We start from the raw sequence: 27,596 nt of genomic DNA on the forward strand, positions 1-27,596 counted from the left end.
ACACACACACACACACACACACACACACATTTTCCGAACCACTTGTCCCACATGGGGTTGCGGGGAACCAGAGCCTACCCAGCAACACAGGGCATAAGGCCGGAGGGGGAGGGGACACACCCAGGACGGGACGCCAGTCTGGCGCAAGGTACCCCAAGCGGGACTCGAACCCCAGACCCACTGGAGAGCAGGACCCGGTCCAACCCACTGCACCACCGCGCCCCCCCTACATGTAAGCAATTAAAATAAATTATTTTTCAAATGCTGAAGTTGAGCATAAACCAGGAAACCTAGGGCTAATCAGATGTTCAAGGGACTGCAATAGTATTTGCCTCTAATTTCTGTATAAGGACTGGTGTCCAGCCCAGGGTGTACCTTGCCTTGTGTCATATACTTAATGATGACAGATGGATGGATGAACGGACAGACACCGTACAAGGGATCCACCTCAATACCATATGGCTGTATGACACTCAAAAAATTAGGACCACAGCACTTTTTTTTTGTTTTCATTTTTTTATTCTGGACTTTACATTTTTGAAGCCACACTCCCATGTAGGTTAAGTGACAGACAGACACACAAGAGCCAGCCTTGCTTTTATGTGGCATTTCTGAAGACAATCTGGCTAACTGCCAAGAAAGTGCCACTCCTTACCGCACACACAGTAAAATGTGAGTGGGAAGCGACTGAGACAGAGGGTGGGCTAAAAGATAAGGGGCAGGTCCAGCCAAGACAGTGGGCATGATAACAGCCCTAAAGGACGTCTTAATAAAGAGGCCTTGAAGTGGGTTTGATGGGCGCAAATCTTGTTACAAACACTCACAGGCTTGTAATGACATTGACAGGCTTATAATTTATAGAGACTGGACAATTTTCTTCACAACACCCTCTAAAATACTTACCAATGATATCTTTACAGGACCTGATGTTATGAAATGAACATCAAATTAATACTTAAATCACTTGCATTGTCCTGCAAGAAGCAGCCATTTGGCACAGGAAGTGCCTTTGAGGTCTCTGGTCACACCGCATTCCTTTAATTTGGTCAAGTTGTCAACAGTCCCAACACTAATGGTGTCCTTGTGGATGTAAGGGCAGTCCAGCTCTTATTAGCCACAAGTATTGATGTTCTTGCCATCTGCAGCATCCTCCACCAAAGAGAGATGGTAGTCAGTGGAGAGTGTTAGGTGGGAGATGCAGCCCACCAGACCACGCATGAACTGCCTGTTGGTATGCAGAGCAATCTCCTTCATGCCTCCTGTGGGACAAGAGCCATCAACATCATCATTATCACCATCACCATTGGTTTTCATGTCACCTCCACTGCCATCAGTACAATAATCTAACTCACCGACATACAGGACGCCATTGACATTAAGTTGTCTCATTTTCCCTGGCGACTTCACTGTTCTTGCACCAAGGTCATCCACAGTCAGCTTACCAGACCGGCCATCTCTAAAAATGTAGAAACAAGTACACAGGAGGGGACACGCAGAATCATCTTGTCCTGAGTCAATGGTCAGCCTAATTTGGGACAGGCAAGCCTGATCTTGGAGGTTCATAGTCCAGCAAATTTTGGATGAATCATTTAAATATGCACCTGATGTACACCTAAAACATCAGTTTACTATTCTCATAATGAATTTTTTCGATAAGGCAGCTAAAAACTGAGATATCCTCACACCCTGTGGCACATGGTGACAAGGCTTGACTATCCCTGATCTAGAAGGAAACATGCATCTTGATAATTTTAGAATGTTCCTGTTGTAAAATACAAACAATGCCCATGATGGTCAGGTACTAATGATCTGTGCAAGATGACTGGTAATGGGATAAGGAGCTGCCTATTTATTTTTATCAATGTGTGAAAATAACCTGACAGCTTTGACCCGATGCCACTGTCCGTCGTTAAAGGTTCCGTTGATCATCACCGAGGTGACACCGCTGCCCAGATTATAGCTGAAGACAGAGGCACCATGTGACAGTCTGGTTAAGGGTTTTTGCCCATTGAAGACAGCCAGAAGCAAAGACACACAGACCATCATTGTCCTGACCTGAAGATGAGGCCCCCGTCCTGAAGACCTAAGGACAAGAAGTCAGTGCTGACCCTGCTAGCACTGTCACCTCTCCACAGCAGCAAGCCATCTTTGGCGGTGCTACGGAAACGCAGGAATAGGCTGTTCTTGGAGCCTGAGACCCTGAAAGAAGAAGGGGTAGTGAACAACTGCTTTAACCCATGTCACCCAACAATAATAATGGAACATACTCCAGTCAGACACACTGCTGCACAGTGACACAAAAACCATACATATACACTACAAGCAGCCATATAGTCTCTTTATTTGTTGATATATAAGCTTGGTGGCACAGCAAGTAGTGCTGCTATGTCACAGCACCTGGGTGGTGCAAGAGGACATGGGTTTGGTCCCTGCTCAGTCTATGTGGAGTTTGCATGTCCTCCCTGGGTCTATGTGGGTTTCTTCCAGGTGCTCTGGTTTCCTCCCACAGTTCAAAGACATGCTGTTCAGGTTCCCCATAGTGTGTGAGTGACCCAGTGTAAGTCACCCTGGTGAATAAGGTGTGTGGGCTGATAACGCTACATAGAGTTCATTGGAAGTCACTTTGAAGTAAAGCGTCTGTTAAATAAATAAATGTAAAGATATATATGTCCGAGGATACTGTTCTTAGAAGTACAACTCTTGTTCACACATACCTTTTGAGAATGTCTTTGCTGTCATAAGTTAGGTAACTGCGGCCAATAAACTGTGGTATCTCTATGGCATCTGTCACAGCTGGGAACAGACAGCCAATTAGTGCAGTCAATGTAATTGGCCACTAGAGGGCGCAAGAAGCATAAAGGAAAACATGTTTATATACAGTACACATCAATCCCTGCCTAATAAAATAATGGAATGTTATGAGAAAGATGTATTAGCCTTCATAGACTTCGGAAAAACAAGGAAACACAACAGGCAATTAATACTAGACTGGTAAACGTCTAGTAAAAAAGCCACTGCGGCAATATACACTACAGCATCTAGACTAAAATTAAAAAAAAAAAAAAAAGCTAAATTTTTAATAAATACTATGTAGTGTTTTATAAATGTAGGGGACTGAATACTAGCCAATTGACTAATCCTTATTTATCATTATCGTTATTCTGCTCTTCATTAAAGTATTTCACTGTCAGTAATTCTATTTTATACTGCTGTCTCCTTTTTTACATCACATGAAGAAACCACCCTCCTATACATGAAATTTAATTCACTGTTTTTTTTTTTTAATCTGTACTCTACACAATGATTATCCTCAATGTATAGGTGCATTTGTGAATGACAAGAACACGAGTGAAAGAAAGCATTTTTATTATATTTTCACACTTACTGTTCAGGCAGTAATTTCCACACTCTGCTCAATGGTAGCAAAAAAGCAGAAGAAAAGGGGGACACATTAATTCACTGCCCCACCACATGCCCTGGTAGAAACCGTACAAATCCTAATGCTGTAGCCTGGAGGCCCGGAAAGCTCACCTTTCTGACAGTGACTTCCCTCAAACCCTAGTGGACAGTCACATTCGTAAAGATCTCTCCGGGCCCGGCACGTCCCACCGTTGGCACAGGGTGTGTTGGCACAGGGGTGTTCTGCATTCTCTACATTCACTCCGGTGGCATGGTCCTCAGTCAGTGGGACAACATGGTCATTTAGAAAAATCTGCAAAGGGTCCGGGGGAGAAGATGAAGCAACGGTGGGAATCTGGGACTCCCTACCACTTAAAGAATGATACTGTCAAGCTCTGGAATCAGCAGGTACAATGAGATATGTTGCTCAGAGACCATTTGTAACATGCCATGTTACACGTTGATGGACATTTAATTACAGATACACACACACACTTTCTGAACCACTTGTCCCATAGAGGGTCACGGGGAACCAGAGCCTAACCCAGCAACACAGGGCGTAAGGCTGAAGGGGAAGGGACAGACCCAGGACAGCACCCCAAGCGGGACTTGAACCCCAGACCTACTGGAGAGCAGGACCCGGTCCAACCCACCGTGCCACCGCGCCCCCCTACAAACAGATACTGTACGCTAAATTTATATAGCCCAGTGTCTTACATTGAGGGAACTGTGGAATTTTATTTCAGAATTATTGCCATCCGTAATTTAATATTAACAAGCATGGTCTTATGTGCACTGTCTCTCAAACAGGACAACATGATAGCATTTTTGCAGCTACTGAATGTGAGAGGAATGAAAATGTCTTATAAGTTGCCTGCACTGTTAAAGTTCAGGAGAAATTAAATGTATTTTACATCAGCTTGTGAATCATTATTGAAAAAATAATGAATTTGTGTTTGTTTCCTATAAAGTTGCTTTTTGCACTTTTGCTGTCTCTAAAAATACAATTTGTACTCCTTGTTTATTTCAGCACTGTGTTTCTATCATTACCACTGCATTATTTTTTTACAGTATTCTATACATAAATCAGGGGGCGCGGTGGTGCAGTGGGTTGGACCAGGTCCTGCTCTCCGGTAGGTCTGGGGTTCGAGTCTCGCTTGGGGTGCCTTGCGGCGGACCGGCGTCCCGTCCTGGGTGTGACCCCTCCCCTTCTGGCCGTACGCCCTGTGTTACCGGGTAGGCTCCAGTTCCCCGCGACCCTGTATAGGACAAGCGGTTCTGAAAGTGTGTGTGTGTGTGTGTGTGTATACATAAATTTTTATATGTGCAACTCACTCCATTGATATACTAGGATTATACTGTCAAACTGCATCTCAGAAAATTTGAGAAATTCTCATCTGGGTCTCAAGCTCAAAAAGTTCAAGGACCCCTACTGTCAGCAGTAGAACATAGTCCATCGCTTGCTGTTAAAGGAGGTATCGTGAGGTGAGTACGGTAAACTGTGGGGAGGGATCACCTTCTGGATGCTACCACTGAATGGCTGCAGAATGCCAGCACTACTCTTGGTGCTGCTGTAGTCTGGCACGCCACCCACATACAGAGGAGTGCTGCACCGGATCTGCGTGAAGGGCCCCTGCAGGAAAGATGAGAGGTGAGATCCCCAGCAGCCCCGACTCTCATATTGCCATGGAAACAGCTACCTCCCTCCACACAGCACCTCGGCTATGCCCTCTGCAGGCTGCTGCTCGTCCACCTGAAGGATGCCCTTCCTGGCTGTGCGAGAGGCCCGCAGTTCATGCCATGCATTCAGGCTCAGGGCTTCCATGCTCCTGTACACACAAGAATCAGGCAATCAGATGTGACTGCAGAGGAACCCAATTACTTACCAGTGGTGACAAATCAGCCAATTACAATACAATGGCGACAATTCAGAAACAAGCCCTGTGACACTTAGTTTTGACACTCACCATGAGCAATCAATGAACTGTGGCATTAGGTGATAGCAAGCGCTGTCTGAACAGCGGAAGCTCTGACCACAGGTAAAAGCAAGGACCCAGCAGTAGTAAGACTAGTAGCAATTAGCTATGCTTAAATAAAAAAGCCAATAAACAGTATCTCTGTGGAATCACACATTATTTTGGCTGTTTTCTACCATCAGATGGTACACTTTCATTCAATCACTATTGATCTATTTAATCACTCTCCTGCAAACCAGACAGGATAAAGGAATAGGAACAACACAGCATCTTCATTCTCCAATCACAGAGCAATCCAAGTTTGCGGTATACCTGATGACTGTCATTCCTGAGCCGCAGTCAAAACGAAATTCCAGGTATCCAGACACTAGGGCAATTGAAAGGAAGTCATGGCTGTTGTGGTCCTCACAGTACAGGAGTGCACCATCCAGCGTAAACGGCTGGAACGTGATCTCAAACTCCATGAAGGACAGGTAATGCTGGAGGGACTGTGGCCAAGGGGCACTGATGTATGATCGCAGTGTCTCGTTGAACCATGGCAGAGACAGCAGGAAGCCTAAGCAGGTGCAACCAAGCAGAGGTCTGACGTCAGAGCTCAAACTGATCCTTTTCCAGAAGCGTTTGCAGACAACACAACATATACTTTACACAACACCAATGGATGTTTTGGTTTTCTTTATGTTCACCATGAATTTTGGAAACAAAATCAACAAATATTACATGAAACTTAATCAACCGCTACACCCCGGCCAGGCCCATTCGCTCATCCACTTTTGCTCGCTTGGTGGGCCCACGCACAAAAGGCAAAGCTCGGAGGTTCTGGGTTCTGGGTCCGTTGTGGTGGAATGACCTTCTCCTGTCACTCAGAACTGTGGAAACTCTGTCTACTTTGAAGAAGGGTCTGAAAACTCACCTTTTCCAGATCCACTTCGCCCAAGATCTCTCCAGCTCATTTACGGTGCAACTGTTCATGCATCGTAATACCATAAGCATCCTCAGATACAACCTTTATTCAACCACTACTCTGGCACTGTATTTGCTTATTTGTGCATCTTATAATATTTAAAAAAAAAAAAAAAGAAAATTGGTGGGAGGGTATTGGGATTTGTCTATCCTGTGTTTTATGCACCTACTCGACCGATGAACCTCGGTGCAGCAAGTGGTAGGTAACGAACTAGGTTTGCTTGAGACTTTCATGTCTGGAGCTATGTCTTCTTCTCTTAATGTAATGCATAAATTGTACTTTTGCTGAGATGTACGTCGCTTTGGACAAACGCGTCTGCTAAATGAATAAATGTAAAAATGTAAATGTAAATGAAACATCAATACTATATTTTTCAGGGTTGCAGTCATGAGCTCTTTTTGACTTCATTTTCAATTTTTCCCATTTTCAACCCATTGTCACAGTTCTTCAGAGACTATCATAGCATAGGGCACAAGGCTTTGAACACCAGTTCCTCACATGGATGACGATACACACACAAAGGTCATTTTAGAGTCACCAATTTACCTGAAACTGGGGAGAAAATCAGAGTACCTGGAGGAAACCTGCATAAACATCGGGGTAATATGCGCAATCCATACAGACTGAACCGAATTCAAACCCAAATCCAAATCCACAATTCAGGAGGTATAGAGCACAAGCACTACCAGCTGCAGCACCCTTTCATTTGCTCAGTTTAAGTAATTTGTTCAGCAAAATAAATGACAGCAAGCTTTATCTGAAGAGAAATATTTTTCACGTAAAATCATATTTAAAAACATACGTACTATAAGCAATGAGTAATGTATAGAAAGTAAGACATCAGACATCAAGGTAGCAAACAGTTTTAAAAATTCAACGAAATTCAGTAATGTGAAATATTGGATAATCAACTGCTTTATTCACTAGTGGTTGCTTTAATTTTACCTATTAAGCATTATTTATGAGAGTATTTAAATAAACCAATTAAAGTTGCCTTAGTCAAGAGTACCAAAGCAGCCTCTGCAAATGTTGCAACTGATGCCAACTGGCCAGAGTTCAGTGCAACTTTTCAAGCTCCTGCTGGGAGTCAATATGGAAGCAAGAAAAAGGCGAGAAAGGTGATGGAGAAAGGATAGGGAGACTCACTTTCTTGGCACAGTAGACCCCTGAAGCCCAGGGGGCACAGACAGATGTACCCGTCCGCTCGGTTGGCAAAACACACACCTCCATTGGCACAGGTGACTCCTTTACACACATTATCACTGCATTCACCTGTCCGGCAGAAACACATGTACATAAACACAGTTACCATTTGCCAAGTAAACACAGTTGCCTATTTACCATTTACTTTAACACACTGACAGCTTTGCAGTTTCCTGCTGTCAGACAGGGAGTTTTTTTTCTGTTTTCACACTGTGTGTGTGTGTGTGTATGTGGGTGGGTGGGGCAACCAGGGAGGGAATGGGACCCTGAGGGTAGCAACACAGGACAGTCAACGCTCCCAGCGGAGGGTCTGTTCTGAACATATGGAAGTCACAACAATTATATACACAGGCATAGAAATAAAGGTCATGCTGTCCTACTCAATGATATTTCTGTTTGTGTATGTTTGTGTGTGGGTGTCTGCTTATATCTATATGTCTACATTAGGATAGATTACGTATGCAGGTCAGTCTGTGTATTCATGCATAAGTAATGATGCAGTATTCCATGACAGTATGCTTATTTGTATTTATATAGGGGCAAAGCTGCAGGAAACAGCAGGGATGAGTCTGTGTGTGCAACAGAGAGAGAGTAATGGCAAAGTAATAGGAACTGACGGTGTAAATGAAGTGTGTGTTGGAAGGGCTTCCACTCAGCCACCTCCCAGAGGGATGTGCAGTGTCCATCCCTGACTAAATCACAGCCAGGATCCCGATGCCTCCTGATCTACAGAGACAGGAGCACATCGTGGTCTGTAGCTGCCAGACACTGACAAATCACCGGCTTTCAACCCGTACTTACCAGAAAGCAGATCTAACACCTTTTTAACCATCACAGGGCTGGCACTTATCGCAGATTTCAGCAGGTCTTTGTAAGAACTGTCACCTCTTTAATCCACTACAAACACTCTCTTGTTTGGTTCTGTTCTTCATATTTTCTAAAAAGATCCTCAGTTCATCAAAGTTAACTGTAAAGATGCTTAAATTCCACAGGACGTTTACAAGGATGTTGCAAACAAATGACCAATGAGTTAAATGGTTGTGGGAATTAAAAATGTGTGTCACAAATACAGTCCTGTTGAATGGATGATAAAAAGTTAAAGTTAGTGAGAGTAAAACTTACAGACACACACACATCACAGGAGCAGTATGTGTAAAGCTCGCTTCCACCAACAACTGCACACTGTGTCCACGTACACTCTAGCTCAGTGTACACAGAATGTGATCACATGCTCACCAATGTCAGCTCCGCTCAGAGCATGTCCCTGGGGCCAGGGCCTCAAGTCTGTGGCCTTTCCGTTGACAAGCAAGGCCTGTAGGCACCCCTGGAAGCCACGGTTGGTCCCTGCCACCTTCACCAACCAATATGCACTGGGGGTGCCACCCACAAAGAAGGGTGTGCGAAAAGTGATCTTGGTGTACTGGCCCTGTGGATTCGGACAAAGTGGTGTGATGTCATGTAACTTTGGAAGGAAGACCATATTGCATCCTGCAGAGGTAAACAGGTCAGTTGGAAAAACATAAATTTGTAAAACATGAAGTTTAGGAAAATATTAAAAGCGCTGTGTCAAGAGATGATTCTTTGGAGGTTGTTGCGCTGAGACAAAGTAAATTACTTTGGTATTAATTCACAACAGTGCGATATTTCCAACACATCCAGCACTGAGTAAACATTCATTTCAACTGTGCTTTGTCTGTGGTTCCAGTATGTATTGGGCCCTCTCACCTGCGAACGGCCAGTCACGGGCGTGTCGTTGTCCAGCCGCAGCCAGCCGCTCAGGCCATCCCGGTAAACAGTCACACTGTGCCAGTGGCCCAAGACTACTGGGCTCTCGCTCACAATCTGTGCCGCACCTGTGCCGCAGTTGAACCTGTGCACAGGGCCAGCGTGGTACAAACACATGAACTGGGCTCCGTTTTTACAGGAATAACAGGAGAATCCAAGTATTTCATTCAAAAGCTTCCTGAGGCTGCAGTTTGCCTGCTGTGCAATATGGTCGTGGTCCCATCTAATCCCTTGTGCCACCTTAGCACTACTCTTGCGCACTTCATCCACTGCACCCACCTGTAGTGCAGCCTGCGGCGCACGAGCGCTAGGGAGGCAAAGTCGCCATGACCGTGCTCATTCTCCCCACAGTAGAACAGCAGCCCATCCTCAGCATCCGCCTTGCCAGAGATACACAAACACAGGACCACACATGTGCAGACACAAAGACAAACACAGGCAAACACAGAGATGCAGTGACACAAACAAACAAGAATACGTGGATAGAATAAATAGAGGGACAAAAAGACACAGGCAGACACACACATCAACACATGCGCCCAAAGAGGAGAGACTTGTCAGGACTGTTTACATCACAAACCCCCTTCGCCTCTGATGTCCTTCTCTACCTGGACGCGATGTTGTCACTAAGGCCCTTGGGGTGTGGCAGCTGTTAACAACCAGCTGATGTCATGTCAGGTAAATCTCACGAGAAATGAAAACAATAGCTGCTTACCTTAAATTCCAGGGTGATCTGGAAGGTCTGATAGGAGTTCTTCAGAGGTTCAAAGGTCATGTGAGAGTAGCCATAAAACTTGGGAAACTGTATTGTAAAACCTGTTTAGGAAGAAGGCACGGCAGTTTAATAACTGTTTGGAGGTTAAGGACAAGCTTTACGTTAAACTCTGCTTGTATCCAACAGCATGCCTGCCTCTTTCCCCCTCTCCATCCCCCTCTCAGAGGGTTGGCAATCCCATCTGTAGTATAGACACAGTGCTGGAGGGAAGGTCACCAGCGAGCAGAGCACTGTCTCTCATGGGAACGGGAAACAATCACTGAAGCGTTCAGCTGTTCTCAGTGCCTCTGGGCCACCATTTCCATCTCCACTTACTCCTGATCGATCCAGTGGCCATGTGACCAGTGATGGTGAAGAACTTCTACACCTGCAACAGTATGACATTTTCAGCACCAACACCAATTCCAACATGAGTACTGACCCCAGTGCCGACGCAGACGTGGCAAAAGCACAAGCACCAATACCGACAGCAGATCCAGCACCAACACAAACTCCAACACTAATACCAGCCAGTAGCACCAACCTCAGTAAAACAGCCAGTTCTCACCCACAGCAAATCAACACCATTGTCAATAACAGTAACACTCACGCCAACATCAGTACTAACACTAACTCCTATCCCAAACCTAGTTTCAGCTACATAAACTTCAACACCAATACCAGAATCAACTCAAAACCCTATGTGTCAGCTTTAGTTCCAAAAGCAATACCAGCAGCAACTCCTACAGCAATTTACACACTGGCTCTAATACAAATACCAGCACAAGCTCCTGGCCCAAAACCAGCTCCAACAGCAACACCAATACAGTCTCCTACAGGAACTAAAGTACTGACTCTAACATCAGTACCAGAGCTGGTTTCTACCCTAAAACCAGCATCAGTTCCAATACCTGTATCAGCATTGACTCTAACACCAATTCAAGAACCAGCTCCAAGACCAATAGCAGTACTCAGCTCCAACTCCAATTCTAGTACCAGCTCCTATCCCAAAACCAGCATGAATTTACACATAAAATTAAGCACCAACTCCAACACTTACATCAGTACCAGCTGCTAATCCAGCACCGGTATCAGCTTCAACAGCAGCGCAGCAACATTAACATCGTTTCAAAAACAAATAAGTGTGCCAAATTCAATGCTTGGATGACAAATAACCTTCAAGAAACCTATGAGACTGCAGTTTACTGAACACATCTGACATTAAGGAGAGGCAGCAAGTAAAGTGGTTTCTAAGGAACTGATTTTTTTTAATCAAGATTCTTGGCTCTTCTGCCATACTCTTGTTGAATTTGGCACACTTATTTGTTTTTGAAACGATGATGTTGCTGCGCTGCTGTTGAAGCTGATACCGGTGCTGGATTAGCAGCTGGTGCTGTTGCAAGCGTTGGAGTTGGTGCTTAATTTTATGTGTGAGTTCACGCTGGTTTTGGGATAGGAGCTGGTGCTAGAATTGGAGTTGGAGCTGAATACTGGTATTGGTGTTGCATGTAATGTGAATTACATCAGCAAAATATCCAGCTGTACAAATGGTTAAAAATGTATGTTATGTAAGTGACTTTGGATGAAAGCATCTGCTCATATAATGAATAATAATGAAGTGTAACACCAGCACAGAGTTTTGCAATCTGATTGGCAAAGAACAAAAACACTCATTAGTGTTTTATGTCATGGAAAATAGGAAAATTTGTCAGATAAGTGAAATGTTTCAGACTGGCCTATAGTCATTAAGAAACTTTTCATTCCACTACTAAGGTTTTCATTCAACTGCTAATCATACACGGTCATTGAAGCACATCAATAAAAAGCATTTCAGACTTTAAATTAGAAATAATTGTATGAGTGTTTGAGGATGGTATTGAGGAAGGACACAGAATATGGGGTGGTTTATTGGCTTACTGTGTCTAGGCTAGTCAGTCTGCACCCTGCATGGAAACTACAGTACACTCTGAAGCCCTGAGCAGGGCCAGGTAACACTGAAAATAAATATATGAATTCATGTTCAATATCCTTTTGGTGAGTCTGACGGACCAGTTACATTTGAACCTAATATCAGCAAAGAGGGAGCCTGCACATTTAAACCAGATGGTAGACTGAAAACCCAAAAAGTTATTTAAAAATAACAGCAAGTCTTACAGCATGTCATGTTATTTATAATTATTATATTTTATCATTTATTTAAAATATTAATTTTTATAACTATATTGCTATTTATACCATGACATACTATATGCCATATAGTCATACAGTGAATAGGAGAACATACACCCTCAAAGTACTGTATGTTTTGTTTGGAGAGATACGTTTTTAACTTGTGCCAAGTGCAAGCCAGTGAACACGACCTCCTGATTTACACATGGTAAATGCTCGTACCCCAGACTTTGGTTTAGCCTCACCTTCGGAGCAGGTGTCCCCTCTCCGACCCAAGCTGCAGTGGCAGCGTGACCCCCCACTGTCGTAATCATTGATGCAGAAGCTGTCAGAAGGGCATGCTGTGTCCTCACAGGGAAGGTCGAACAGTCGTGGAACAGGTCCCCTCCAGGGGTTCAGAGGGTGTGAGGGTATGTGCACCAGGGGAGGGAATGTGGCTGCTGGGGAGGTAGGCACTAAGGAATGAGGCTTGGCTGTGGACTTGAAAGAATTTGGTGTCAAGGGAGAGGGAATAACCGTGGATGGGTCAACAATGAAATCAGACAGTGTAGCTGCTGAGAGGGTGGGTGTGATGGGAGAAGAAGTGACAGTTGAGGTGTGAGTGAGGCCAGAATTCTCGGTAGAAGAAGAGGTAGTGGTGGTGGTTAACTGGGGGCTAAGCACTTCTGTGGTGGAGACTCTGGGTGTAGAAACACTTGGCGTGGCTGTGATGAGCATGACTAAGGCTGTGGTGCTGTTGGAGGTAGCTGTGGTTTTCCTGAATATAACATTTGCTGTTTCCATGTGAGAGGTGGGACTTCCTGTCCGGGACCTTAGCTGGGATTTCCTGTTCCTATGCCTTCTAATGATGGGAAATGAGGGGAGCTAAATCAAAAAGAAATATTGAAATTAAAAACACAAAAGATTCATCAAGGATGACTTTACATTTACCAGACACTTTTCTCCAAAGCAATTTACAATGTTAAGCAACTATTCATTCATTTTTTTTTTCTGCAGCAATCAAGGGTAAGTATGTTGCCTTAAGTTGCTACAGCTGGGGGTGAGATTCAAATCTGCAACCCTTGGGTCCAAAGACAGCAGCTCTAGCCACTAGGCTACCAGCTGCCCCCAATGTCAGTCTTTCTCTTCCTACAGCATATCTCAATGACTCACCTCCTCTATGTAGACATCATAGTCTGAATCGTCTGTGTCAAGACTATCATCCTCACTGATCCTGGAGCTGGTGATGTAGTGCTGGGAATATTCTCCACTGCCTACTTCCTCTCCACCTGTATGTTAGAATACATGGTTGGAGGAAGCTACATGTTGAGGCATCAGCATTTGAAGACTGCAGTTTATTCAAGCAGATTTTTTCCACTGATTAAAATTCAATAACATATATTTAATTATTACTGTACTTCCATGGTATTGCCCCTTATGGTGCCTACACAAAGACATTAATAAAAGTTTATAAATACTCGAATACTAAATAAAGAATTATGGTAGGCATGTACAGATATGGTTGTGTTTGTACATATGTGTACAATGAATAAATGTAAATTTAAATATGTTAATGTGCCTTTGAATGTGATTATGCATACAAGTGTCATCAAGAATTTCAATACCTCTGTGTTAATGTATGTGCTTGTGTGAGAAAGACAGAGTGTGTGATGAAGAGAGACAGGTTGGTTGTTACACAGGGATCAGCCTCAACACATAAATTACACATTTTGTAAGACCCTTCAGTTAACGTAGTTTAACCTTCCACCAACCACAGAGCAAGAATGGGATGCCTGATCCCGCTCCTGTAGGCAATCCTACTAGCTAACACACTTCTGAGAAGACAGGCATCATTCATGTTCCTTGTCACACCCAGCTGGCATTACTCCTGGCAGACAATGAAGGGTAAAACCCTCTTACTTTATTCTAGTTGACAAGATAGGTTGTAGCCAAACAAGGTACAGTTGAGAAATGATCAGTGAAATCAGTTTCTTCTTCCTTCCATGGCTTTGCTCCCACCTAGCGTATGAAGATCTAGCGTGGCAGTTAGTTCAAAGAAACCTGATCTCCTGCACAGAGGGCTACATCTGCATTGATGCATCTGCATTTATGTATCAATTCTCTATATCAAATCTCGTGCAATGACAAAAACTACAAGACATTGTTTATGCTTCTGTGTTTCATTTGCAGAGTTTAGTTATGCCCATAGTGAGAGATTTTAGAGTGGAGTCAGAGTTAACTACAACTTAACTGGGAAAAAGAACAAAAAGCACAAAAAACCAAAGCACACTCACCAAAGGTTCGGACTGGGTCATTGATAGCGCTGGGCAGGCTCACTCCATGTGAGTTCACGGCTCGGACAACAAACTGGTACTGTGTGTCGGGAACAAGACCCTTCAGAACCATGGAGTTAGACTCAATTGGTTCCTTGATGTGGGTCCACTCTGAGTCTAGCTCTGGCCTGTGGAAAAACCCATTGGGACAGTTTTTGTTAGGGCCACAAAGGAACATTGACCAAGTGTAGCTGGAAAGTACAAAGAGATTTGTTTAAATGTCACTTCACATTAAATAAAAAAAAGACACTGATAACCTCCAGCAACTAAAGAGATAATATCATTTTATTAACTACTCTCCTGGCATGGCTCAATACCAGCTCATGTAAAGAACATGGATTGACTCCATCATTGTGCAGATGCAGCCACCATCCCCTGCAGGAATGGAAAGGCATAGCTTGCACTGCAGTGACACAAAACCTAGAAAATTGACTTTTTCATTTTTTTTCAGGCCACCTCTTTTCACACATGGTCCTCATGAGTCACAATGTCAAAGTAAATGCAAAATAATTAACGAGAAAAAAAAACTATCACATCCTATGCCTCACAAGGACCATGAGTTAGGACAAGTAGTCGGCAACAGTGGAAATTACATGTTGTGGCCTTTTGTTTCAGTCTTCGTGAACTTAACCACACTGTAGCACCAGTTGAATTATAAAAGTAAAAATGTCAAGCCTTTCTCTAAAGTGTCATTCAAGTCTGTCAAGAAATTTCAAGTGAAAATAACAGCAGCTTTAGATATTACACATACAAAGGCACCCGGTCAACAAATTTTTACCAAGAAAGTGGAAATGGCTAAAAAATTTAAACTGTTGTGGGCAAAATACTGACGATGATGACAACGACGATGACGACGACGATGATGATAATAGAGATGTCCTTTTTCTAATAACCAACATGAGATTTAATGAGCATGGCTACAGGGGATGTTTACATTCCATTACTCAAAACTCAGACACTGACAATAAGAGGGGCCTGCTGAATGAGGCACAGCTATCGTATTCCCATTGTGACGATTACGGGTAATTACACTCCTGCTTTCATTACATGTTCTGAGACTGGATAAACTCATCATCATTTGGCACAACTCTACAGTGACAGAAAAACCCAAACAAGGTTCATTAGATTTCACTCACACTCAGAGTAATTCCCATTTGCTGTGTAAAATTTTGCCTGTCTACCCTGCGGGGGAGTGATAAAAAATTTTACACCTTTCTAGCGAATCCCACAACTAGCAGGAACCTCCTGGCAACTATATGTACTGTCACTGAGCCGCTCTATCAGGCACTGTCCCTACAAACACTAGGCATGGATTAAAGATTTTGTAATTGCCAAACCAAAGGATGTGGTCGCGAAAGCAGAAGAACAATTATGACATTCAAGGTCCAGATGGCAACAGTTCAGACAAGTTTTAGATGAAGTATAAAAACTATTCTCTGTCACACCATTTATGGTGCGTTTCAAGCCAGGCATTTGGGCATATTGGCTTTCTTTGCATTTATATTCAGTGCTGAAATTTATTTCAGCACAGCCAATTTCCATAAATGAAAACAGCAATGGTTCAATCTGATCTACAAGTACACAGAGTAAAAGGTTCCAGAAGACAGGGCTTTGGAAGTGAATACCTGCAACAGCCACTATGGCGAACATAAAGCATACTGTAATTCTGTCATTCTCATTTATCCACAGTTCTAACGTAAGTGGTGCATTTGGATGAAGAATGAGTTAGCTCTGGAACAATCTAACTGTAGCCTTAAACGCTCCAGATTCCTCAGCAACCTTACAGAACAACAGAATGATTATCCCATTGATTTTCTGACTGAAAAATAACAACAGCGAGGAGACTTGGACAAAATCCCGCACCTACTGCTAAAGAAAATAGGTCTGTAGTTTGAAGGTTAGGTTTAAAGGATATTAGCTAAACCCAGTGGTGAAAATCCTTTTTCTTGTTATAAATACTCATTTATTAAAAGTGTAGTTCCCTTACACATTAAAAGAATTCATGGGCTCAAATTAGCCCCTTAAAGCTTATGGAATGGCTCAGGCACTGAGTGACACTTGCTCTTTTTCAGAGCCACTTTGACTTTTTTCTTCATTAACAAAGTGCCAGGTTGTCACAGCAATGACTCAGGGCTCGGCAGCACCTCTCACCTGATGTAGGCCACCAGGAAGTGCAGAACTGGCGAGCTCCCTTCGCTCTCGCCCTGTCTCCATGACAACGCGAGTTCCGTGTCCGACATGACCGTCACCCTGGGCTGCGTGGGTGGTGATGGTGGCATGCACGTGTCTGCTGGGTGCAGGGAGAAGGCACAAAAAGGTACACTCTACAACTGCCCCATATGTTCGTACCAGTAAGACGTATCAATAAACATTCAAGTCAACAGAAACACGTCAAAAGAAAGAAAAGTCCTGTCTGTTTAGGCTCTTCAGAGCTCAAAGACCACAGATACAGCTAAAGTACAACTCACCTCTTAATGTTGTAGGGGGCACTCACCATGAACTACTACTTTTGTTCTGCTGTTTTGTTCAGTCCATATTGTATTTACAGATGGTGACAATTCTTATGACTGTTACACATTAATTGTAGGTGGGCTAAAACTGCAAATGAAATCATTAGTGACTATTGTTACCATTGCTTGGGTTCAAATTCACCCCTCAAAAGCACATGTAACCTTTGTTTAGTATGGCTAGCTCTCTGCATAAGGGTCATTCACCACGAATTAACAAACTTTGTCGATATTTATCAAAACAACTATTATCTGTGTCATTCATCTATCAGGGTTTTGTTCTGCTCATTTGGAGGAGACGCTAAAGGAGACAGTTGGGGCAGAAGATGGGATGAGAGAAAAAAGTCGACCTCTGAGCCACCTCCACCCACCTTGCGGGGCAGTGCTCACATCTCTTGGCATGCTGGGCCGTCCTTCGCCCACCCACCCATATGCCCCGACGCTGACCCGGTAATGTGTGGCCACTGGCAGGTTCCCTATCACCACATCCTGGGTGGACAGAAGAAATGAGCTTTAGATTGGTGTACCACTACCATGTGAAGCATCTTCTCAGATGTGATGTTCTAAACATGCCATCTAATAATTATTAGATCACAGCTACTTTCATGTCTTCAGTTCAAATTATATAAAAAGAGGCACACAGAAGTTAGCAAGGGTAGGGAACTGACTAACGTAAGGATTATTGGCCACAAAAAAACTTCTTCTTCGACCAAAACACTCACAAATTAGGTGCTGGTTTAGAAATGTTTTGGTGTATGTATTTTATTGTATTTTCATGCTTTAACGGACTCTTACCCAAATACAGACATGACTTGATTATTTATTTATGTGATTAATTTCTCCAAAGTGTTGTACAATGTTAGGTTTGTACACTAACCTACCAATTACAATTAACTCATTTATACAGCTGGTTCATTTTTAATTTATTAACTCAGGGTAAGAACCTTGTTCAGGGAAACTACAACAAAAATGGGATTCTAATCTGGGACTTTTCAGTGGAAGTCAACAGCTTGAACCGTTATGTTACCTGCTGGCCCAGACAGCCATTTACATTTTTATATTTGTTATATATATTATATGTGTGTATTTGAAACAGCCAGGATAAATTGCTACGTCAGTAACACAAAAGTTCTCCTGAGTATAGAACTAGCAGCTTTCAGAGTACAACTCCATATCAATAACAACTATGCTACCTACAGGCCATAAACCAACAAACTGTGAAAATAATATAAGAAATTTCACAGATTCTACATTACTGTTTCACAGCAATTTTATAACCAATATTGTGCTCACTCTTTCTAAGTTGGAATTGATGTCCTGCCTTTAATGCAGGACACCAATTCCAACTTAGAAAGAGTGAGCACAAATATGCCTCCTCTGATTATAAAGAGAACATGTAAAAATGTAAATATAAGAACAGTATTTGGCCATTTCCATCCACAGCCCATAACACAGGCCAGATTTGTGTGCCATGAATCTCATTGCTCCAGATGAGTACCATAGTAAAGTGGAAATTCCAACCTAAGAATCTGCTGGACAGCAATGTATCAGTGGAGCAAGTAATACTGTAGCTCTACACGTCCAACTGAATTTAGATGTTTAAAAAATAAAATATAAAAATACGTTTTATCACCTGTATTCCTCTAACTCTAAAGTCTAAACATACAGAATACAAATATGCACAATAATGTTTGCAGAGCACTTACAAAACCAGCCTGTCCATCAAAAAGTCCCTGTTGAGAAGAAGAGACAGGAATTTTATTTTTTACCCATTCCTAAACAGCACTTGCATTAGTGCTCATGGAACTGTATATTCCGCACATACAGTACTTCAAAAATCTATCAAATACATTCACCTGACTTAAGTGATATGTGTGCTTTAGACCAGTCTTTTGTAAGACTGGAAAACTGGACTCACAGTGGTCAATATGTCCAAACTGAGAGGCACATCCAGTGTTACTGCTGAGCTTGCAGGCCGATGATTCCTCATCTCTGTGTAGAAAATCTGCATACACACATACATACACCATTTATTTTGTGCTGTTCATCATTTCCTGTAAAGGCTGCTTCGTTTGCTTGAAGCTAAAACCAGTGCAGCTGTGCATTATACACTTGTTCTATTACATGGTATTGTGTGCAATTAGCACAGAGTCACTTTAAATCAGATCCAGTGACAGTTATAATCTCAAAACAAGGCAGATTAGCTCTGAGCATTACATTCCAAGTAGAGGAAAGCCATTCCATGTTTTTATAGTGGTTATTATAATGTCACAGAAGTCACTGAATACAGAAAAAACACATGCTTCATTATTATTTCATCACCCTGCTAAAATTTCAGAGTTCCTCAACAAACTTTTACACCACATCCTGCCACTGACACAATACAGCACGGTCATTTCACTCTGTACTCTTTTCCTGTAGCTCTTCATGAAGGATTTATTTGGAGCTCAGAGGTGACATGAGAAGAGTGGGGTTGACAAGACTGTCATGTGGTTTGACTGTGACTTTAACCATTTCTTAGAAATGAAATTGACAGTCTTGGAAATCATTTTGCCTCCACTCTCTTTTTTGGTTGAATTTAATTTCTTTTTATTTTTCTTAAAAGTAAAAAAAGAAATGAAAGTATCAAAGATGCTACAAAATGTAATTGTCTGTACTGTAATCCTGCCTGATTAGCATCCACTATATGATCTGAGGAATATTGCGTCTGTGTTGTAAAAGTCCTTCTGGGAATCATCTTTCCACATGGCTATCCTCTCAGGTAACAGTCTTTCTGACACAAACCACAAGTTGCTCCGACAAGCTTTGTGTGTTGGACCACAGCTAACACCTCTGCATGAGATGAGAGCTGTATATTGTGCAGTGTGGATGAGCCAAGACTCATGCACCAGACTCAAAAATGAGATAAGCAAAAAAAAAATCCTTGATTGAATTTCAGATACAGCCTGCCAAGACTGTTTAGCTGTTCAGTATCACATCTCATTTTCAACACCAAGGAGGTGGTGTGGGTGTTGATGTACTACTTAAAAGTTGTGGTTTTTAAAAGCTGCAAAGCTTCAAAAGATCAATCAGTAATAAAAAAAAGTCATTAAAAGACTGGCCTTCTCAAAGGAGGCTCATTATCATGACACGAATTTTCAAATATTCTCATTAGAGGGAGATGCTTTCCTGTTATCCACTTTATTTCTTAGAATATTTTTCAGCACCATGCTTCATCTTAGTCACAAGTGTCTTGGACATCACCTGATCCAGGTGTGACTTAAGGCTGTGGAGAACTGTACCTTATACCCTGTGATGCTGCTGATGTGTCGCCGGGGCATTCTCCATCGTACACTGAAGGCCGTGCAGTTTATTGTTTCCAGCTGGACATCCAAAGGGGGACTGAGGCGCTCTGCAACATCAGGACACAACCATGCATCGCAGATTGATGACATCACTGTAAACATGTTCAACTTTGGCCCTGGTGAGAAAAGTTCTAAAAAGCACAGAGCAAAAAAAAAAAAAAAAAAAAATTACCTACAGGAGACCGAAACAACCAACTGAGACAATGTTATACCGTGACAGATGAAAATAACCTGAAAGGTTTTCACTGTCATATCTTGGCATTTTACATAATGCATATAGAATCTGTAAGTATACAAAGTGCTTTCATTCTGATTATTTTTCAGTACAGTAACACACCTAGCGTGAGAAACCTAAAAATAAACATCTATTAATTTAGCTGATGCTTTTCTCAAAGGCAGCTTGCAATGTCAAGCTACTTATAATTATTTATGCATTCATACAGCTGGGTAATTTTACTAGAGCAATTCAGGGTAAGTATCTTGCTCAAGGGTACTACAGCAGGGGGTGAGATTTGAATCTGCAACCTTCAGGTCCAGAAAGTAGCAGCTCTAACTACTATACTACCTGCTATCCTACTAATGTGATTCATAAAACTAGATTAGAGACATCTGATAGTCACTGGAAGTTTGTACTTGAAAGCAATATTTTCAGCTCGTCAGTCATGATTTGTACATAAAGGAGATCATTCTTCTAGTTTTGGGCTCTAGATGTTTGCTCCAGAATTTAATTCATGTCATCTGGCTCTGTTCTTGTCAAAATAAAAAATGCAGAAAGTGCTCTCTTCCACTGCAAATGTTGCTGGAAAATGTTTCTACCCCTTAGGGAAGGGTGAAAACACTCCAGTAAGTGGTCCAATAAAAGTAATTTAATAAATCTGGCAAAGAGAAAAGTCAGCACTCATCACAATAATGAAAAAGCACTATAATACTCAAAATTCAAAAGTACAACTACCATGGTATTGTAACTTTCTGGACTCAGCCTCAAGGGATTCTAAGAATTTATATCTGCCTTCTACTGAAACACTAAATGCAACACCTACATTGATTCTTTATAACCTGCCACTGACACATTGCGCAGAGCGTGATAAACAAGCAGTGTGGTACTGAATGTAGGATCTTACGTGCAGAAGCTTCCACACAAGTTCTCATTCATAATGTGGCCTTAAGTAACGTGACCTAGACGGTCATAAAAGCAGATTTCCTTTGTTGTGGACTGTCAGAGTTAAGACAATGTAGTTGTTAAATCTTCATGTGGGGCAGCATGTGCAGTGGTTTCTGGATAATGTTAGACTAAGTAGGGCAGCTGGTAGCGTAGCGAATAGAGCTGGTGCTTTTAGACCCAACGGTTGCATTTTTGAATGCCACCTCCAGCTTACTTACTCTGTGTTGGTTGAGTACAAATTACCCGTATAAATGCGTAAATAATTGTATGTAGCTAAACATTCTAAGTTGCTTTGGAGAAAAGTGTTAGCTATATGAATTAATGTAATGTCTGCATCTCCATCTTCCTGTCCTCTGAGAGACCAGAGCTTCTCCACAGAGTGTGTTAGGTGGCTGAGAACTTATTCACATCAAACCTTCTCCACATGAGAAGATGCAATGGTACCAGTGCAGTTCAGAGGGGAAGGGCAGAAATGCACAGTTCCTCAAAGATAACATTCGGCTTGGCCACTAACAGGTTGACATCTAGTCTTCTATTACTTCAAGGGCCTATACTCTGTTTTATAATAAACTATTATGATGATTATTTTGTGTTTTTTCATGTCCATCTACTACTTATCCAATACAGGGCTGTGATGGTCTAAAGCCTATTCAAAAGCATTGGATGCCAGTCTATTGCTAAGCAATCAGACACTTACTCAATCCCACAAAGTCAAATTAGAGTCACCAATCCACCTGAAACACATCTTTTAACTGTGGAAGGAAACCAGAGCACCAGGAGGAAACCCAAGCGAATGCAGAAGGAACATCCAAACTCCACACAGGGTGAGCCAGACTTAGCCCATATCCCAGCTGCTGTGAAGCACCAACACTATCCGTGGCATCACCATGCTGCCCTTTATTATTATTATTATTATTATTATTGTTATGTTACTGAAATAAACATTGAAGGTTTTTCTCTTACAGCAGCAATCCAATCCTAATTCGGTAGAAGATGGAAAACCATCAGTCCAACAAAGTTAAACTAAAAGGAGTATCTTTTTGTGTTGCTAAAAAAAGCAAGAAAAATGAACTAATTTCCTGCCATGTCATGTGCCTTCTCTTCAACATAATCTGATTTCACTGACCGCTATTGTCCTCCCTTGCAAAATAAAATATGCAAAAGCAGTTGGCCTCAATAAAAAATGAGCACCCACGAAAGACATCACATCTCATACATACGAGTGTCATGTTGGCTAACAGCTCTGGTTTCATCTTGCTTCACAGAGTGCAAAAGGCAATCACAGCATCTCAAAGTGTGGCAACAGAACATATCTTGAAATGAAGATCTTTGAAGATACAGACTATTAGGCTGAATACTGAGATTCTCAGAGTCGCCAAGCATGGAGAGTATTAACTTGAGGAAAAGAAATAAGACTGTCTTCACCTTCACATCGCAAGTGCTGGAATGTAAAAAATACAAAAAACAAGCACAAAATTGCATTTGTTTGTTTTAGTAGTCTGACAGCAGCAGCGACAACATCAAAACAATGAGAGATACAAAACCTTATGCAACCAAACAAAATCCTCTTCGGTTCATTTTTTTATACTCACCAAAGAAGAATGCTAATCGAGGCAAAAAGTGCACAGCATACAAAAAAGCCAGATGTGTAGATGTGCACTGCCAATTAAATGTAGATCCACATCCTCTATGTAAAGGCTCCCTCCACTACAGCCAACCAAGATACTTCAGTGTGACAAGTTGTACAGAAGTGTGAAAACCTACTGCTGGGATTATGGTTTTGAAAAAATGTCAAAAGCATAGGACAGGGTCTCAAAAACTTTGGCTCCTATACTTTATTAAATGTTATAATGTTGAGTCTACAAACAATGATTTAAAAGGTTGCACAGCTGGGTAATTTTGCCTGAAGGAATTCAGAGCGCAACAAGATTGGGATTCAAACTGGGACTCTTGGACTTCAAGGTCACAGTTCTAAGCATTACACCACCTGCTGCCCCTAAATTTGAACATTTTCATATGCATCTCATTGACATAGTGGGAAAGGCAAGGAAATCACACTTAAGTATAATTCGGTTATATTGTAACAACCCGTGTTACTGGTGTTTTGAGTGGGAAGATTTGTTTATTGTAAATAGTTGCATTATGGGAAAAATGTGGAATGTAAGTGTGCAACCACTGGGGGCACTTCTGGGGGAAATGATGGCATGAATGTGTTTGCTAGGCTGTTGAGAAATAGACCGGTGTACTAAACAGGGGGGGAAGACTGCTTAGAAGGGTCAGATCCTGGAGAAAACTGGGCCCTTGCATCAAGAGCGTTCTTTCTTAGTGTTCTGATGTTCAAATGAAATGTTCAAGATGAACGCTGCCTATGTGTCCTTCTTTGCCCCATCCCATTCCAAAGTGCTGTGTGCCACAATATTATGTTGACATTTTTTTTTAGCTGGCTCTTTTCTCCATATAGACTTCCCATTTTAAACTGCTTAACAATAATTTACCATTTATACAGCTGTGTAATTGTTGCTGGAGCAATTCAGGGTATGTACTCTACTTTGCCCAAAGGTACTACAACAGAAGGTGGGTTCCATCATGGGTTATTGTAGCCTCATGCCTTTAAAGAAGCACCAGACTAATGTGTTCTTTTATAAATGAAATGATACCAGGTATCTCGCAAATTTATCTGATTTGATTTAATTTGATTTATAAAAGAGCTGGTACAATAAGAACTTTACTGCACTTCTATACATAGATGCACCAGGTTCGTGGAGGTGACAAATCCATCCCAATGTCCAAGAAATCCTGATGTGATGTGGATATGTATGTATGTATAATTTCCCTGGATACTAATATTGGAATTATTAGTACTTTTTAATATTTTTGTTCTTGGAAACAGCTAAGAAGTTTTCAGGCCCCTGTTTTTATATTACAGGTTCTTAACCTTTCTCTAGGCCACGGACCCCTTTATTAACCTGATGAAAGCGAAACTCCTCCTAGAAAAATGCCCAAATTTAAACTTGGAGAAAATACTGCACTCAGTTTACTGCACTACAGCTTGATAATTTTTACACTGAATTATGGCATCCACAGTAAAATCATAGTATTTTAACTATAATTTAGTTGAAATTATTTCCAAAGCAATACTGCGCTGTGACAGAGCCCATAAAAGCCCATTCACAAGACCCTGTTGTTGTTGCTGTTATTATTATTATTATTATTATTATTATCATATGTATTTTAAGCGCCATTGATTGGCATTGCTCTGATTTGTTTTACTTCCTCTAACAGTAACCCGTTAGGTACAACAGGATCGTGCGGTCCGACGCAGTAAAATTATGCTGTGAAATGAACCCATTCCTTTGGTTTCCTATATAATATATTTTTTATTTATTTCACTGTTGTGACTGAACTGCGAACGAAAACGCTGCCAACTAAGTACTCGCTTTCATTCGAAGTCTTTTCGTTACGTCCGACATGTGAATACGTGTAAATCATCATGTAAAAGGACTTTACCTGATTTTCTGGCGCTGGTCCTCCGCACACACACGGAAACGTCCACCGTCCCCAAGAAAATAAGTGAAATAAATACAGTAATTCCGCGTCCGGTGCTCAAAAACCCCATGTCTGTCACGTGTAAACTTGTTGTAAAAGTTCAAACTGTCATAACTCTTCCAGGATACATAAAATTTATAATTTGCTGAAAAAGTGAAAGAGAGGCTGTAATGTATAAATAATACTATAGATGTGAATGGATATTGAGAAGCTACGTGTTGTTGTTTGAGGAATTGAGACAGCGAGTGAGTGGGAAAGGAAGCTCGCGCGCGCACACTGCAGAATGAGTGAAATCCGGCACGAGAGACACAAGAGTCCCGGTCGCCAGAGCGAGGAGGAGGCGGCACGCGAGGTGAGCGCGAGCGAAAGCGAGAGCGAGAGCGAGAGCCTGACAGCGAGAGAGAGTCCGACCGAGCGCGAGCCGTCAGCCGCACGGGAATTCTAACTCGCGCCGCCGCGTGCCGCAGGTGAGCGCCGTAGTAGTGTCGCGCGACTCGGCAGCTGGTTAACCGTGGCGCGGAGGAGCAGGCGCTCGGAGCGCGTGGCCATTTACGGCTAAGAGGATAAAGAGGAGTCTAATCCACACAGATGGAGACAGACAGAGACAGTGAGGAGGAGTGTCCCTGAGAGAGAGAGAGCGAGAGATTGAGAGAGAGAGAGAGAGAGAGAGAGAGAGAGAGAGAGACGGTGCGAGCAGCTGAGGCACTTAAGAGTTAAACTGAAAAACACAGGAAAGAACTGGAATCGCAACTTTCAAATTTCATATTACTATAGACACGATTCTGAGGTAACGAATAGCCAAAATAAAGACAGAATCCTCTATCGGTCAGTTTAACAGCGGAAAAATTACTACAATGCAATGTAATTACATGTTGTCACTTTGTACAAATAAGGATTTATGCCACGCACCCCCCTCCCCACGCACATTAAACGGATTTAAGGGCCACTTAATTACAGGAGACTTATTAATAGGAACTACGGTTTCTTTTGAATTTGAAAAAAAGGCCGCTTAAAAGCAGGAAGTTAATTATCGCTTTTTAATGATTTACATTAAGCTACTGAATTATTAAATATTCAGTTTATTTTATTTATTCACTTATTTGTTTTCATTTATTTTCACTGAACTCAGATTTGTTGGTCATGTGGTTGACAGGAACATCACAAACACACTGAAAGACAACACGAAAATAAAATGTAACACTTTGTGTCACACTTTTACACTTTATTCCTAATTCAAGGACACTTTTGGTCCCGCTCGTTTCCAGACGCCTTTTTCCTTGTGCACAAAACACACGGTTCTATAGAAAGGCCTTGAAGACCAAAGCTAAAAAACCTTAACATGACCGAATTTAAGTGACATTCATCCTCATTCTTGTTTGCAGAATAAAAGCCAATTATTCGAACATATCTCGGTGGACGAGGATTATATTGTATTGAGTTCAGCATGTAAAACATTGATTAAATGCTTGAGTGATGTCCAAACAGTGTGTCGCGCAGTCGGTCTGATAACACACACTTGTCTCTTTATCGCGATGGTCCATGGCTAATGTGACATGTGTGACACATAAAGTGTGATGGGGCAGGAGCCAGTGAAGCGGTTAAGGACATGAAGGACATGGGTTAGGGGTAGCTACTGGTTAGTGCTTAGTGGTTAGGGTTAGAGGGGGTTTAAGCCCCATTTCCCATTCCTGCTTTAGTACCTTTGATCAATGTACTTGCCCTGAATTGCTAGAGTGTGTAAAATATAACTGTACAAAAAAGTGTTGTTTGTTACTTTTGGATAAAACGTTCAACATAGCAGTCAGTGACACAATATTAAATCTGGACTTTGCAGTACAGAAATACTATAACATCTCTCTGCCAATTTTTATAAAAGGGGACTTTGATAGGACAGCAAACGGCAACTATAACAATGAAAAAATGGTGACACTGATGTCACATGAGAGAAAAGGTAATGGGTCAGATTTGTGTTATTACTGTTGTACCACTAAGAAAGACATTTAACGCATATTGTTTGAGTAAATATTCAGCTATGTTTCGGAGGCAGCTAATTCCACTATTGCCACCTGATGTTATAAGTAGTGGGTCAATTTTGTAATCTCTGGGCAAGAGAAAAACAGCCTGGTGGATAAGTGTAGTTCAGTTTCCATAAAGGATACGCATTAAAAGAAAGGATAATTAAACAGGTTCAGTGCACTGCTCTGCACAGCTGCACATATCTCCATGCTGCCCTCGAGGCAAAGATTAAATTTATCTAGCGTAAGTGATCGATGAGACTAATCGATGAATAGACTGTTTTTCAATTGACTAACTTTTCTTCTTGCCTCCATTCAACTGAGCAGCAGCTTAATGACAGCCTCCAAGATCACTGTTAATGCTACAATTTCACAAAGTGTTTTCAAGAGTGTGAAGATCAAACATAATCAACAATCATCAATCATGGCGATTATGGTGAAGCCATGAAGACTTCTGCTA

At 41.9% G+C, this 27,596-nt stretch overlaps 1 protein-coding gene across 2 annotated transcripts; it reads right to left on the reverse strand.

Annotated features, from left to right (window-relative positions):
- Positions 1-527: 527 nt before the first annotated feature.
- Positions 528-25,699, reverse strand: egflam (EGF-like, fibronectin type III and laminin G domains). Of its 2 annotated transcripts, XM_018758237.2 has the most exons (23): positions 25,083-25,699; positions 20,351-20,460; positions 18,988-19,074; positions 18,776-18,802; positions 17,441-17,558; positions 16,714-16,849; positions 14,524-14,690; positions 13,403-13,518; positions 12,496-13,114; positions 10,043-10,143; positions 9,607-9,707; positions 9,268-9,412; positions 8,779-8,968; positions 7,486-7,611; positions 5,688-5,931; positions 5,117-5,228; positions 4,916-5,032; positions 3,532-3,712; positions 2,715-2,793; positions 2,056-2,199; positions 1,877-1,960; positions 1,353-1,456; positions 528-1,259 (listed from the first exon to the last, which is right to left on the reverse strand). In XM_018758237.2, the coding sequence occupies exons 1-23, from the start codon at positions 25,189-25,191 to the stop codon at positions 1,111-1,113; spliced, it is 3,366 nt and encodes a 1,121-aa protein (XP_018613753.2). In that variant the 5' UTR covers positions 25,192-25,699; the 3' UTR covers positions 528-1,110. The 2 variants fall into 2 exon arrangements, with proteins under 2 accessions (XP_018613753.2, XP_018613754.1); XM_018758238.1 differs by lacking the exons at positions 8,779-8,968; positions 9,268-9,412; positions 9,607-9,707; ... (8 more) ...; positions 20,351-20,460; positions 25,083-25,699 and adding an exon at positions 8,344-8,365.
- Positions 25,700-27,596: the final 1,897 nt, after the last annotated feature.

Source organism: Scleropages formosus, chromosome 17, assembly GCF_900964775.1.
Source record: "Scleropages formosus chromosome 17, fSclFor1.1, whole genome shotgun sequence".
Classification (NCBI taxonomy): domain Eukaryota; kingdom Metazoa; phylum Chordata; class Actinopteri; order Osteoglossiformes; family Osteoglossidae; genus Scleropages; species Scleropages formosus.